The sequence below is a fragment of the Dunckerocampus dactyliophorus genome, chromosome 1 (genome assembly GCF_027744805.1).
Source record: "Dunckerocampus dactyliophorus isolate RoL2022-P2 chromosome 1, RoL_Ddac_1.1, whole genome shotgun sequence".
In the NCBI taxonomy this organism is placed as follows: Eukaryota; Metazoa; Chordata; class Actinopteri; order Syngnathiformes; family Syngnathidae; genus Dunckerocampus; species Dunckerocampus dactyliophorus.
The window spans coordinates 7,029,270-7,044,352 of NC_072819.1; the positions used below are offsets into that span (position 1 = coordinate 7,029,270).

At 46.4% G+C, this 15,083-nt stretch overlaps 1 protein-coding gene across 1 annotated transcript in view; it reads right to left on the reverse strand.

Moving 5' to 3' along the window:
* The window catches only part of si:ch211-246m6.5 (von Willebrand factor D and EGF domain-containing protein), a 32,181-nt gene that overhangs the window by 15,477 nt on the left and 1,621 nt on the right, over positions 1–15,083 (reverse strand). Inside the window, exons 2-26 of the mRNA XM_054776754.1 lie at positions 14,757–14,941; positions 14,449–14,677; positions 13,960–14,025; positions 13,652–13,884; positions 12,606–12,695; positions 12,406–12,538; positions 11,045–11,262; positions 7,772–7,845; positions 7,409–7,691; positions 7,121–7,314; positions 6,169–7,049; positions 5,950–6,086; positions 3,933–4,094; positions 3,761–3,865; positions 3,340–3,454; positions 2,727–2,992; positions 2,441–2,660; positions 2,235–2,372; positions 1,961–2,173; positions 1,709–1,846; positions 1,329–1,639; positions 850–1,246; positions 686–781; positions 183–278; positions 18–113 (exon numbers count right to left, since the gene is read on the reverse strand). Of these exons, the coding sequence (XP_054632729.1) occupies positions 18–113; positions 183–278; positions 686–781; positions 850–1,246; positions 1,329–1,639; positions 1,709–1,846; positions 1,961–2,173; positions 2,235–2,372; positions 2,441–2,660; positions 2,727–2,992; positions 3,340–3,454; positions 3,761–3,865; positions 3,933–4,094; positions 5,950–6,086; positions 6,169–7,049; positions 7,121–7,314; positions 7,409–7,691; positions 7,772–7,845; positions 11,045–11,262; positions 12,406–12,538; positions 12,606–12,695; positions 13,652–13,884; positions 13,960–14,025; positions 14,449–14,677; positions 14,757–14,941 (5,076 nt within the window). The remainder of the gene's footprint in view (positions 1–17; positions 114–182; positions 279–685; positions 782–849; positions 1,247–1,328; positions 1,640–1,708; positions 1,847–1,960; positions 2,174–2,234; positions 2,373–2,440; positions 2,661–2,726; positions 2,993–3,339; positions 3,455–3,760; positions 3,866–3,932; positions 4,095–5,949; positions 6,087–6,168; positions 7,050–7,120; positions 7,315–7,408; positions 7,692–7,771; positions 7,846–11,044; positions 11,263–12,405; positions 12,539–12,605; positions 12,696–13,651; positions 13,885–13,959; positions 14,026–14,448; positions 14,678–14,756; positions 14,942–15,083) is intronic.

Here is a 15,083-nt window from a genome sequence, read left to right on the forward strand (position 1 = left end):
TCTTGGCGTCAACTCACTGGTCTCACACCGGGGTCCAACAAAACCATAAGGACACGAGCACATCTGCAGCCCCACACACGTGCCTCCATTTTCACATGGCAACCTGCACAGAGCTGCACACGTTGAAGTGGGTTACCTTCCAGTGGCGGGACATTGTATGACGTGATGAAATGAAGTTATACCATCCTGGCAGGTTTCTCCGTGAAATCCGGCGGGGCACTGGCACACCCCTGGAGCGACACATGCTCCCCCGTTGACACACTCTGGCTCACAAATTACTATAAAACATAAAGTTAAGGGTATACTGAGGAATGATGTCGGATTATTCATTCATGCTTATCCTCACTAGGCTTGTGGGGGTATGCTGGAGCCTATCCAAGCTGATTTTGGGCGAAAGGCGAGGTACACACTGGACTGGTCGCCAGCCAATGGCAGGGTACATATAGACAAACAACCATTCACACTCACATTCATACCTATGGACAATTTAGAGTCTCCAATTAACATGCATGTTTTTGGATGTGGGAGGAAACAGCAGTACCCAAGGAAAACCCAAGCACGAGGAGAGCATGCAAACTCCACACACAGATGCCCAAACGGAGATACAAACCCAGATCTTCCAGCTCTCCTGACCTTGCTGCCCCATTTATGATTATATAGATATCATTTATTCTTTGAAATGTACCTGTTTGACAGCCCGTACCAGTGTAACCCGCCTTGCAGCGGCACTCGTTAGGTGCCGCACACACCATATTCTGTCCACACGCGTGCCTGCAAACAGCTTAAGAGGCGTGTGTTTGAAAGACAACATCCAAGCAACGAAATGACGGTTCAAGTTTGGGAATTCACCTCGACACGTCTGTCCGTCTCCGGTGAAACCAACAGGACAGTGGCCGCAGCGGAAACCGCTGTCCAACGTCGCATCACACTGGACGCCAGGAAAACATGGCAAGTCGGCACATGTCACATGAGTAGTGACACGTGGCTGGATGGACGACGCACTCTTGAGAAGGATGGTGTGGTTTGTGATCGCCTCGTTCCGGTCGGTAGAGAATTTGGACTCTGGCAGCAAATAAGACAAAGCTCTGAGCTCTGCCGTAGGAGGACGTACAGGTCTTAGAGAGGTCCAGTGTTTGGTCCGGGAGGATGCTACGTAATTAAGCAGGGGGTGGGTGGTCTGTCTAGACTGAGTGATGAGACGAGGAGTGGGTGGAGTTACTTTGGAGGGCGTGCCTTGTTCAGACAGCTAAAATATGACCACAAAAAGAAAGCGGTGAAGTTCAGACTGAATCGTGTCGACGGTCTCATCCAGAATGAGACTTACTCACCTCTGGGGCTGTCTCTCGGGAAACTACAACCCCCTTGAAGGATGTGGCATGGCCTCTGTGGGTGGCAGCGACAGGAAATGCACTGATTGTTGTTCTACCAACATCACCAGAGACCGCCTCCCTCCTACCGGTACCACCTCCCCTCCCTAAAGCCAAATCCTGATGCAGTGTGGTGTCTTTACTGACGGAGAGGTGTTTGATGCCTCGTTTGGAAGGCAGGGCAGGTAAGTGGAGGCTGGACACTTTGCTGCTGCTGTGCAGGGATCGGCTCTTTTGGCCTGCCGGCTGTTGAGCCGGAAGGTGATTAGATGCTGAAAAAAACAGTGCCAAAATTTAGATTCAGTTCTCTTTAACAGAATGGGGCTCCCACTCCCACGTACCTGCCTTGGCGTTCTTTATGCAGATGCGGCCGTTGCCGTGAAGACCGGGTGGGCACCGACCACAAACATAGCCAACGTGGGGCAAGCGTCGGTTGATGCACTGAACACCAGGAAAGCAAGGCCTGCTGGCACACGTCGCTGGAAAATTGACAGGAGAATGATTTCATCCTTAAGGACGGACACTCACTTGCAAGACAGGTCCCATATAGCTGATCACATTTATTATCCATCCGAAACGTCTCACATTCTCACCTGCAACAGGTTTTCCTGTGTGTTGCATCACACTGATGTTCTTCTCAAGAGTGGTGCTAACCTTGACAGAATCTGGTCGAATCCCTGGCATGCTCTTGGAAGCCTGGGTTCTTGGGTGAAGAGTAGTTGGGTTCTGCAACAGAACCCCTGGAATCCTGTATATGGCTGTTCTTTGTGCCGATGTGGGAATGACGGTATCGGGCTCCTCGTCCACTGCAAGATGGAGATTCATGATGATCGGATCACGTAAAAGGTCCGAAGTTACCTGTCTTACCTGTGCACGCTGTACCATTTCCCTGCATTCCTTTAGGGCAGGGGCCGCAAGTGTAAGAACCGTGATTATTGAGGCATTGTACTCCTGTGAAACAGGGTGTCCGTTCACACTCATCAACATCCTTCTGGCATGCTGCACCTGCAGAGACATGTAAGTTGATCATGCCAGGAAACCACAGGACGCCAGAACCAGAAGGAAATTGGTACCTGTCAACCCTGCGGGACACTCGCATCGGAATCCACCCGCTGTGTTAATGCATGTTCTGTCAGCGCAAGGTGCCGACAAACATTGGTCTATGTTATCATTACACCGGTGGCCCTGTTTCCCATCAGGACATACACACAGGTACTTCCCACTGCCAGCAGGGAAGGTGACATCAGTCACGCATGTGCCTCCATTCTGGCATCCGCACGGCAACACATGGATCTATGTGAGAGCAAACATGACTGTCATGTAATGTGCAATCATAGTCCTTCACTTATCGGCAGCTACCTGAACCGTAAAGGTGCTACGAGCGTCGCACTCGTCCGACAGCGTTAAGTGAAAGCTCGACTTATGCCCCTCCTCTTCCAGAGCTGATGGGACCCCCCAGATGAGGAGCCCAGCCGGCGAGAGCGTGGCGCCCTTTGGGCCGGTCTCCAGTTGAAAGAGCACGGCCGAGCCTTCCGGGTCTGACGCTGCAAACTGGAAGACAAAGTTCTCTCCGGCAAATGTCCGCAGGTCACTCTGAAGTTGATGGAAGTTTGGCGGCTGGTTGACTAGAAAAGATTATTCTTTATCCCCCAAACATCTGTCAATGTCAGTGAGTGTTAGCAAGCATGCTCAAACATTGACTTCCTGTGATGGTTAAGCAACAGGTGCATGTTGGGAAACTCCAACTTCAGCTGTTTCCTAATTGGGGCAAACAGTTCCCCACCAACCTCACCGTAAACACAACTGTTGTCTGTCTTTTAGCAGCATGGGGAAGGTGCAAAGTATTGGGCATAAAAGTTGCTGACTCTTCACGCCTGTTTGTGGTACTGTAATTGTCTGCATTCCAGCAGTCACTTAGCGACTCATCCCTACACTGATCACAAGGCTGTGAGCACTTGGAGGTACACTGTACCTTGGCTTAGGGACCAGGTGTATTTCGAGGCATTTGGGTCACAGAGCAGGCACGGACTTCCTGGATTTATGTCACCTTCTGCGAAACACATCCCGTCTATGTTACATGTCCGGTCCTACCGGGAACACAAAGAAAACAGCAATAAACTGCAGAAACATTACGAGCTACATTTTCTGCAGCTTTTGGCAACCTCAGGCAAGCTTCTCTTTGCTACCTTGTGCGTGCGTGTGTGTTCACTCTTGTAAAACCAATAACAACAGGACTCCCACCCCCATGAGCCTTTTTATGGACTCTTGAACACAAACAGCTGCTGTGTTTTGGGGGAGGGCAAACATGTCTGCTTTTGTCATCACCAATACTTTCAAGTGTTTGCCATCAGTTTAGCAGAAGAAGACCAAGTGTCAGAGTCCGTGTGAGTTACCTTTAACTTACAGAGCCCAGAGCCGGACGCGGTGCACACCTGACAAGCGCCATCGTAGATGGTCAGTAGTTTGGTTTGGCTGTACTGGGAGCCGTCATTGGTCACCTGAGAACAACAAACAGCCATACACTCGCTAAAGCATTTATTATAGCAATAAAGCCTCCACACTTACCTTGATCTCCCACTGCGCGTATGGTTTGTCGTCCATTAAGAAGTCTTTTGTGTTGACGACCGCACTGGTCAGTGAGGGCACGCCGCAGTCCAAAGCCTTGGAGCTGAGAAAAGTGGCTCTGGTTCTGTGCTTTTCCCCCGGAAGCCAAACACCGTTTACATACTGCGGAAGCACATTTGGAGAGAAGAAAAGGATTCTTAGGAACACGCAAGTTTCCACCAGTTCGGTGCAGTTCAGCTCAGCTCACCTTGTTTCTGGATGCGGGGAGCATGTTAATTGGCAGACAAATATACCACATATGTTATTTATAGTGATCAATATTAACATAAAAATCATATTCATATTGGACATACCTGACATTAGTTTTCTAGAGGGAAGAGTTGCGGAAATTAAGTTCTGTGCTATATTGGTATACAGGATATTGCTAAGAAAACCAGTATCGAGCATGTCTAATTATTTTACAGTGATATTTACATGATGATGAAGACAATGAAGAACATCAGTTTCTCGCTCAAAATGGTCTGCATATATAAAATATACAAATATGCATGTTAGGTTAATGAGAGCCTCAAAATCAGGGGTGACCAAAGTGCGGCCTAGGGGTCATTGGCGGCCTGCAACTGTTTTTTGAGTGGCCCGAGGCGCGTTCTAAAAATATAATTTAACAAGAAAAAAAAAACGGAAAAATCTGATGGAATTTTACAAGCATAAAGTCCAAATATTAAAACAAAGAAGCTCTAATCTCAGAAAAAAATGTTGGAATTTTACAAGAAAAACAACATTATTTTAGTAGCGTATATTTGAAATATTAATGAATAAAAAATTTTAAAAAAGTCATAATATTATGAGAAAAACATTACCAGAAAAAAAGTCGTATTTTAACAAGAAAAAAGGTGCAATTTTACAAGAATAAACCCCTAATATTATGAGGAAAAATAATGTCATTTTAATAGCATAGAGTTTAAACATTAAGGAAGAAATTGTTCCTTTTTTAAAAGTTGTAATATTATGAGCAACAAACAAAACATGTGAATGGAAACATGCACCTCTATCTTTGACAATGGGGATGGTGTTCTTTGGGCAATAGTCACCATTTTTCTTTCTCCGACAGTTGTTTAGGTATGTTCCCAACAGTTTTCTTACTGTCTGTGCTCCCAACTCCCCTGGCATCATTAACCAGCTCTTCCATGTAATTTGGGGGCTGATCCCTCACCTTTCTCAGAATTATCCTTACCCCAGGCCTGTCCAAACTTTTTCCAGCAAGGGCCACATAGTGCAAAATGAGGATGCAACTTTGCCACTTTGACATTTTGATATTTTGCAACATGTTGATATGCTGATATGCTAAGATGTCATATATATTTAAATTTGATTATGTCAAATATATTTAAAGAAAAAAACTGCATCTTGTTATTTTTCCTCATAACATGACGTTACTCCTGTAAAATTACTTTTTTTTTCTTCATATTTTGACGTTATTCTTGTAAAATTCCTGCTGATTTTTTAAAAAGTTTTCTTTTGAAATTATATTTTTAGAATGTGCCATGGGCCAATACAAAAACAGCCGTGCCGCATTAGCCCCTGGGCTGCAGTCTGGCAACATTGAACTAGACTGTTCATATCTTTGTCAATGTACAATTAATTGTTTCCCCCACTGGGTTAATGTGTATTTAAGGACATTTACGTTTGTGGAAAAAAATGAAATAAACAAAAAACAAGACTTTCACAATGACCCTGCCCTACCCCTGTTGTGGACTTCTGCATGAGAGCAGTAGTTTAACGATCAACAAAGTTATGAACAAACTTTCCATTCCTTTGTGTAGAACTGACAATTCTGTCAACCAGTCTACGGACCCGTATGACAAGCAATGGTACCCCAGTGATTCCCCAGTGCCAGGCACTTAAAAAGTGGTATGGCCATGTCAGTTATTTTGGTATCCTTCACAACTTTTGACAGTTGAAAAATATTTCATACCGTATTAAAATCAACCTGGCTCAACCATGTGACATTGCTCACCTTCAGTCTGGTGGCATGGCAGCTCAGGATGGGAGAGTCAATGAAGCCCAGGCCGAAGACCCGAATATTCTGGCAGTCAGATTTTCTGATATCACACAGGCCGCCGTTTTCCAGGTCACTTAGCTCAACTGGCTGAGCTGTTTCAACCAGAAAACCAAGAAAAGATTTCACTAATGAGCGTTAAAATCAAATTATCGCAGGCTTATTGCTGATACTCACCAATGGCAACGCTGCAGTCATATGAGCTGAAGCTTCGGTGACACTGACAGCCAAACTCTGTGCAATCGCCATTGCCATTACAAAAATTAGGGCAGCGCAAGGCTGTCACCACCTCCTCAGGCACTCCTCGGTGATCGAGTGGCTGCATGGCCCTCTGGGCCCGGTTCTCGAGCAGTCTCCTCTCGCACTCGTTCTCTAGGTAGGGTAGCAGAGCCTCATCCCAGCCCAAATCATCTTTCAGCTGAAGGTCCAGAATGCAGAGATCCACAGCTTCCTCAAGACGTCGTCCCAGCAGCCCTCGGCACACTGTGCCAACTGTGGAGTTGGACAAAGCCATGTGGCACACTTCTAGAGCTTTGCCAGAGGTCAGACCGCTTGGTGTGGGCCAATGAGGACGAACCTCTGGTCGCAGTTTTACGAAGTGATCCTCAGGGAAAAAGTAGGCGAGGTGCGCTAGCTCTGCCTGGCTGAGGCTTTGAGAGTCAAAGACTGTCTGTAACTCAAACATTGTCTGTCTCTTCAGCCTCTCACCCGAGATTAGCATGTCATCTCTGAACGCTTGTTCGTCATCATTGTGGACGTTAAACTGAGGGCGCATCCCCTCCGAGGGATGATGAGAGGACACGTTCAGGATGCTTGCGTCCGTTTCGGGATGCTTGATGTAGTCCAGTGTGGTGTCCAGCGAGGCGAACACAGATATGTAATCCACATTGTCCTGCGCAGTGCAATCAGAGTGAGCAGATAGACCAACCATGTGACCCTCCAATCTTCCATCAGTGGGATGGAAAGAACTCCCTTTCCGGCACCGGCAGAAGGGTCTCCTGTCCTCTCTTCTGGAGCCAGGAGGGGTTTTGTCGAATAAACTCTCACCAGGAGCTATCCTAACACAAACACGCACACACATCAGTAAGAGCCTAACAGCACAGAGGTCGTATAAGATGTTATGTCCCACCTCCAGTTTTCTATGAAGCCACGCAAGTCAACATGGCTACCGCTGTCACCGTGGAAGTCATTATTGCTATTGCGATCAAAGGTGCCGCAGAGGCCTTGCGTGTTCCTGTAGTCAACGCTTGGCGCCCGGACGGACAGGCTCATCCCCCAGTCGCCAAAGTCAGCTCGGACAAAGGCTCCGGAGGGAAAGATCATCTATGGAGTGGAAACAGCTAGTTCATCTTCTCACCAGGCACACATAAACGTTTAAGCAAGTTTGCACGCTATAATAACAAGACTGGATACCTACGGTGACTTTCTTTCCCTGGTGAGATTCTAGCACACGGACCTGGCGGCCATAACCACGTTCCTCACCGAGGACTTTCACCGTGAGCTGGGGTCTTGTTTCCTGCGGTCGGCCATTGCACATGTCAAAAATGGCTACATCGTTACCCTCTCGAGCCGCAACACCACAGCCGCAAGCCACAGCGTAATGACGACTGCTGCAGTCCCACTGGCGAGAGTGGACCTCAAAGTCCCTGGAGAGGCTACGGTACAGAAGGAAGGTGCCAGTCTGATGGTTGTCATAGCGCCTGCATGCATATGTGAGAGAAAGCAGGTGAATATGCCCTCTGTTCCACATGAAAATGATGTCTCTCTGTGCTTTAACTACCTGCCATCGAGTGTGATGACATGTGGATCCGTCAGTGAGTAGCAGATGGAAGTGGGAACTTCCTGAACTGTGACCTGCAGGCAGGAGAAAGAGAGCAAAGATAAGTAGGGGGTTTGCCCAAAGACTTTTTGACCCTGGTCTTTGATGTTTTTTAATTAAACACAGATGGAGAAGTCACCTTCAGAGCCAACAAGTCTCCGGGGCAGACACTAATGATCATGCAAAACAATGATCACGCCCCATCCCTGTCTATGTAAACAGAAACTAACATCCTTTAATTTAATTTTCTTCTGGTTATACAGTATAATTGTGCATTAAACTGGGTCACCTTCATTATATATACAGTAATCTCTTCAGTGATAACACAGCAAAAGAGCCTTCTCACTCACTCTGAAGAGGATTGAGAGCAGGGGTCTCACTCTCAACTTACTTGACCGAGGGGCCACTGGAGAGAGAGTTTGGGTGAGGCTGGGCTGCATCAAGTATTCCAAAGTTCAACAGTTCAGAACATGAACGGGTCTATCTTCTCTTGCCTACTCCTTGCTGCCAGAGACCTATACTAGTAGAAGTTGCACTACGTATGTGGAAAAAAAACAACAGCAAAAATGGGCAACAAAGAGTGAAGTTGATACTAATAATAGGCTTTTTCACCTACATGACAAGGCTGAGAAGCAGTTTTATTCTTGAAATATATATAACTTCTTAGCATATCTACATGTGTTGCTTTACAAAGCATCAAAGTGGCAAAGCTACATCCTTTCATTTTTCAGTATGTGGCCCTCGCCGAAAAGAGTTTGGGCACCCCTGCTCTTCATAGGCGTGAATGCAAGTGAATGGCAACAACTCCAAAGAAGAATGCTTCTCCATGCACCTCCACGTTTAACAATGGGGATGGTGTTTTTCGGGTCATAGCCAACATTTCTTTGTCTCTGTCAGGTGTTCAGGTATGTTACCAATAGTTTTCTTGCTGTCTGTGCTCCCAACTCCCCTGACATCATTAACCAGCTCCTCCGTGTAATTTGGGGGCTGATACGTGACCTTTCTCAGATACAGTAATCCCTCGTTTTTCACGGTTAATGGGGACCAGAACCTCACGCAAAAGATGAAAAACTGCCCCCGCCCCCAGGAATTTTCATGTATGTGTATATTGGTACCAGAATGTTTAAAATATGTAAACAGTATTTATACTTTACATATTGGGGACAAAGATTACAACAGTACAAGTGTTTACTTAAATCTTTAACTAAAAAACCTTATACAGTAATTAACATTCATTAACATTGCCTTCTGAGAGAGGCGAACAGGCTTGTGTTGGTGGCGGAGGAGAGGCTCTCACTTTACTCGTAGAGGCTTTAGGTTCACTCGGAGACTCGAGGAGGCGAATCACTCCTGGCAGCGCTAGTACTGGCTTGAGGTTGGTCAGGTTCGTCAACACCTTCTTCAGCCTCTTCACTGTCGTCATCGGCAAAATGGTCGTAGAGAGCTTTCTCCTTTATCCTGATCATATTAGTGTCCAAACTCACTGTCTTTTTCCTGCAATCAGCAATCCACAATGCCAATGCAGCTTCCATTTTCACAATTCTCTTGTTACCACACGTTTTGCTTCCGTAATGAAGGTTATTGAAGGAGTTTTGTGGATGTTTGCTTCCTCTTTCTTGATGTACCGCACTGTAGATGCATTCATGCCATAATGGCGAGCCACAGATGCTTAACTTCTGCCCTCTTTGATCATATCTAAAAGTTTCACTTTTTCGCTGATGGTCATCATCTTCTTCTTCCTCTTCGGCGCCCTGGCGGAAGCTTTCGCAGGGGCACAGCACTTAGGCGGCATTGGAAGGGCTTAACTAATTAAAAAAAAGTTATCGCAAACACAACACCAAGATACAGTATGCTAGACAGTCAACAGCGTGGAGATGACTGGCGAGACACAACAAGGGAAGATGCTGGGTGATGCTGCGCTGCCGTGCAGCCTATCAGCTCACGGGATAAATGTACTCGTGCTCTCATTGGTGGATGTCACGCCGGAAACCAATCAGGCGGCTTGTCTGAATGCCCGTGGCATGTGCAGTACCGTACAGTACAGTACAGGCATGTACAAAGCCTCTGAGTCAACTTATCTCTTTGTTTGGCTTGCAGGGAAACCTTCTCTCTCACGTATCCACATGAAACAACGCCTTTTTCCGCAATATGGCTGCCGATATTGCTGTATTTTTTCCTTTTTTTTTTTTTGATGATTTTTTTTTTGTATGAATATTTTGGAAAAACCCGCGAAGCACTGAAGCCGCAAAACGTGAAGCGCGAAGTGGTGAGGGAACACTGTATATCCTTACCCCACAAGGTGGAGACCAGGGGTGTCCAAACTTTTTCCAGCAAGGACGACATAGTTAAAAATGAAAGGATGCAACTTTGCCACTTTGATATTTTGTAAAGCAACACATGTAGATATGCAGTATATATATATTTCAGGAAAGAACTGCATCTCAGCTTTGTGATACAGTAAAGGTGAAAAAGGCTATTATTAGTATCATCTTCCCTCTTTGCTGTTTTTTTTCCCATTTTTGCAGTTTTTTTTATTGTAAATATTTATTTTGACTTTTTCCGCAGCCTAATTTTCCAAAAATGACAACTTTATTTTGTTTTGCTTTGTTTCTCATAATATTAAGACTTTAAAAAAAGTATCACATATTTTGTTTTATATTTCAACTCCATGCTACTAAAATTACATCAGTTATTCTTGTAAAATTGCACATTTTTTCTCATTAGAATATGACTTTTTTCTCTGGATATTTTGACTTAATTCCCGTAAAATTACATCATATTTTTTATTTCTGCTGAGTTGTTTTTAAATGTTCCAACTATTTCATCTTTCGTCTTGTACATTTTTATGTTAGTAGCAGCTGCACCATGTGTGTTTTTAGCTGCCATTTTTGTGCTGGCACTGTGATTTTAGTTAGTGTTCTATCTAGTGACCCTGCCCCCAGTTCATTTCACTGTGTGACAAGCTCACCACAAGTTGCTTGCCCAATTGAAGAGCCTCTTCCTTTAATCAAGCTGAGTTGCCTCTGACCATCTGTTGTGGGACTCAAGTTCCGGGCCAATTCCCACAAGAAGTGACAAAACAACCTCCTTAAGCCTTTGAGAATTTCATAAAAATATTCCCCTAACACCTGGAAACCCCTCAAACATCCCTGGAATGTTCTCATCAACTCTTAGAAAGATGCTGAGGACCCCTGAGGACATCCACTCACACATGTAACATAAATATGGACTCACTTTCAGCGAAGTCGGCATGTAACCTCTCCAAAGCCGAGGTACACCTGCTCCGAGAGCGACGCTGATCAAGCTGATCCGGTTCCCATCACGTGTGAAGTCGGTGACAGCGGTGACAAAGAAGGTGGCCCGGGCGCAGATTCCCTTGTTGCAGGCAGTCGGGCGGAGCTCCACCTGGCAGGTGGACAGCGCCACGTTGGAGACCTCGTGTCCGAGGTGGTCTGCGGACACCAGGGAGTAGAGGAGCACAAGTGGCTGGAGGAGTTACAGGGGGTGTCAACAGATGATAAACAATCAGGATTTCATCAGCTTCTTATTCTACACTCAGAACAGCCATCATCTTTTTTTTTTTTTGGTCCACTTCACTTGTTGTTTTGCGTGTAACTTAGTCTGTTTACATTTTTTCGGATCACATTTTACATGTTTAGCTTGTAAAGAGGGCCCGAGCACCAAGTGATAGCGGTGCGAAGTCCCTTTTGAAACAGCTATATTTATTATCACGGCGTGAGCACCATCGATAGCGGCGCAAAGGCCCTTTTGAAACGGCTACGCTTATTATTATTAGGGCTCGAACACCAAGAAATAGCAGTGCCAAGGCTCTTTTCAAACTGTTATGTTTATTATTAGGGCCCGAGCACCTAGTCACAGTGGTGCAAAGGCCCTTTTGAAACTGCTATTATTATTATTATTATTATTCTCCCAATTTATTCACATTTTTGAGAGCCTTAACATGCATGAAAACTCGCCCAAATTTTCAAGCGCATCAGGTCTGGCAAAAAAATTTATATTTCAGGGGTCCTGAACACGAGCCCCCAAAACCCACTCAGTAGTGCGGCCTTTACATTTAAAAAAATTAGCCCCTGCGACCAGTTTCACAGGTCGTCACAACATTTGGTGGAGATGTCAATCATGACGCACAAAATGTCTCAGGAATTCATGTTCCAAAATAAACAGGAAGTTGGCCATTTTCCGGCAGTGATTTTAGGACGAAAAGAAGGTCTTGTACTTCAACAAATTAGGCACTTTGACTAAATGAGCCCAAATGAAAATCACGGATATTAGACAGACGGGCGATGTTATATCACAAAGGATTTTAGGCTGTTCCGTAACATGTGTGGCATGGCAACAAACTTTGATGATCAATCAGACAATTTGCCACTAAACTGGGGGGGCGAGGACCCGTTCAACACTGCTTGCAGCTTTAATTTGTTTATGTTGCGCTCATCTCACTCATTTTAATTTGATTTGCGATCATCTCTACATCCTTTATGACCCTTGTTGCCACAGTTGACCAACGGGGAAATTCATGCAAGAGCTCGTCCTGCTCTACATGTTCCTGATTAGTGAGAAGCAGCTGGTTTTACCTGGTTCCTGCACACTCAGCACCAGAGTGACCCCACACTTATTGATGTCATAGCAGGAGAGAGGCACGGTGCTGCTGATGCTGACCTCGTGCTCCTCGCCATTCTCTGCTATATGTAGCGACTTAACTGAGAACTGGACAAGAAAAAGCAGAACGGGGTTTCCGTTTTTGTTGTCGCAGCCCAGCAGAGTGCCTGCTCACCTTTAGCCCAGCGTAGAAAGCCTCACTCTCCCTGGGAGAAGATCGACTGCTGGTGGCATTGGCTTGAAACGATGACACGCTGCACGAGAACTGCGGGACAAACATCAACAATCTTTGACCTGTCATGTCTCACTAGCAGGATTTTTTCCAGAACTAGACAAGGTGTTTGTCATCCATCAAAACATTTCCACAGAACACAGAGACAACATTAAACTGACCTATGAACCTGCTCTGCGATAAACTTGTGCAGGGACAGGCCCACTTGAGCACGTTCCAGACACGACTAATCCGACCCCAAAGCCCAAATATGGAAGCACAGCAGTCACCAGCTGCGTATGACCTCACCTCACTTTCACTTCTTCATATTTCCAAGTGACGAGTAATCGCATCAGGAAATTAAATGATCTACACAATCTTATGTTATCCGCAGTGTGCGTCATGCTAAGAGACATTTCCGGATCTATGTGGGAGGTAATGGTGACACCTGTGATGTGTGAGAAGCATGTCGCTGCTTGCTCCTTGAACTGACAAGAACATTAGAACCTTGCACATGGCAGTGTCGTGTTATTAAAACCTTGGAAGCGCAGGTCTCAAACTTAAAGCCAGGAAATAAAGCAAACATAAATCACTATTTTCGTGTTTAGAATTGAACTATTGAATTCTCAATCACTCCTGCAGTTTTTATGGCCAAAAACAATGTTACGCTATATTAAATCGAGACAGGTCAAGCACTAAGACCAAGCGGAAAACGGATGTTCAAGCTGAAACCTGTTTCTTTTTAAACTGCCCACAAGCTCTTTGATTGGCTCATTAATGAATGATGGCCACCACCGGTGAGACTCCGTCAGCGAGGGACAACCAGGGCAGCAGAGTCAACTCGCCCTGGCCGGTGAGGCTCTCTGGGCGACGGGGAGAGCAAGGTGGGAGCCTTGGCCGCCATGACAATGACAGTAGAGCGTGAGTCATTGAAAATGGCAGTGTTCATTTGTGATAGCTTGTTGCACATTAAGGGGTCAAACCAAAAGATGGCATCTGGCAATTATTACCGTCTCTCCCAGCCTGAAGTGAACGGCGTCCATCTCCACCAAGGAGAATGGCTTCACCGTGGACTCTTGACGGATCTCGGCCTTCATGCTGTTGCTGATGTGCCGCGCCCAAACCACATGGAAGCCTAGCGGGTGACTCCATGGCGGCGGGATGAAGGAGCACCTCAAGTGGACATTGTGGCCGATTAGCTCTGGAGAGATGACCGGCCGTGACGGCAAGGATGGCAGAGCGGCTGTAGGCAGGAGACGATCCAACAGTTAGAACAGAGATGGTTGACGAGGGTGTCATGCTGCTGAAGTGAGCTTACCTTTGCACCGGCCGTTCACCTCCACCTCACCTAGTGGGCAGATCTTAGGTGCCGAGGTTGGAGCGACTGAATGGCAGAAAGAGATGGTTGTACATGCACGTAACCCACGTTCCGCCCTATGCTCGAACCAAAGTCAGCTGTATTAGAGTCGAGAGCGCTAGCCCTCGAGCTAAAACTCCAGTCAACTCAAAATCCAGCACAACTCTTAAGGTTCAGGGAGTGAGGTTTATGAACATACATTCGCACAGCTACTCTCATGCACCTGAGCCTCAGTCTCACCCGGGTCACGGCACCAATGTAACCTGCCTGGTTCAGCTAGCCCCGTGTTCTTCCCGGGCTCAAACCAGGGAGAGTTGAGAGCACTACTAGCAGACTGTCTACTCCAGCATGGTTCAGGTTAATGTAAGGTTCAGGAAGTGAGGTTTACGAATGTACATTTGCACAGCAACACTCACATTCCTGACAGGACTATGGAGCAGCTGCACTCACCTTTGGCGCAGTATCCCATGCATCCTTGTGTGGGCTGCAAGTAATAGAGCATGAAGTCACCACAGTTGTGTACCGTAATGGGGATGCGGAAGAGGCAACAGTCTTTGGCGCTGCCACGAAAAAACTGCCAGGTGGCACAGGCAGACAACTGGCGGACCTCGCCAGGCCGCGGTAGGGAAGTGTCCTTCAGTGAGAGCCACACGGGTGCCTGCGTCCCACAATGATTCATCTGGAGGCAACATAAACAGTCATAAGGACGCGGTGACACTGTCATCATCGCAACAGGAGATGCAGAAACTCAGCCATGCCTCAACGCAGCTGGTCGGCATCTCAGCTGGCTTGTTGTTGATCTTGAATCGGTACCAGCCCGGCGCCAGCGAGTGGTCACAGACCAGGTCTTGGATGGCTGTACTCTGCATCTCAGTGGAGTCAAAGTCAACACTGCGGTAAGGGTTCCGCAGAATGCGATGACCTCCGGGATAGCACTCAGGTGCTGAAGAGACAGAAAGGAAATGTTCCGTTAGATGTGTTTTGTTGTTGCTGTACCATCGTTCCAGACTGCAGCCTCTATGTCACAGGTGATGTGATGACAGACACGCTTAACTCCACACATGAAGAAAAATGATTTGGAATGA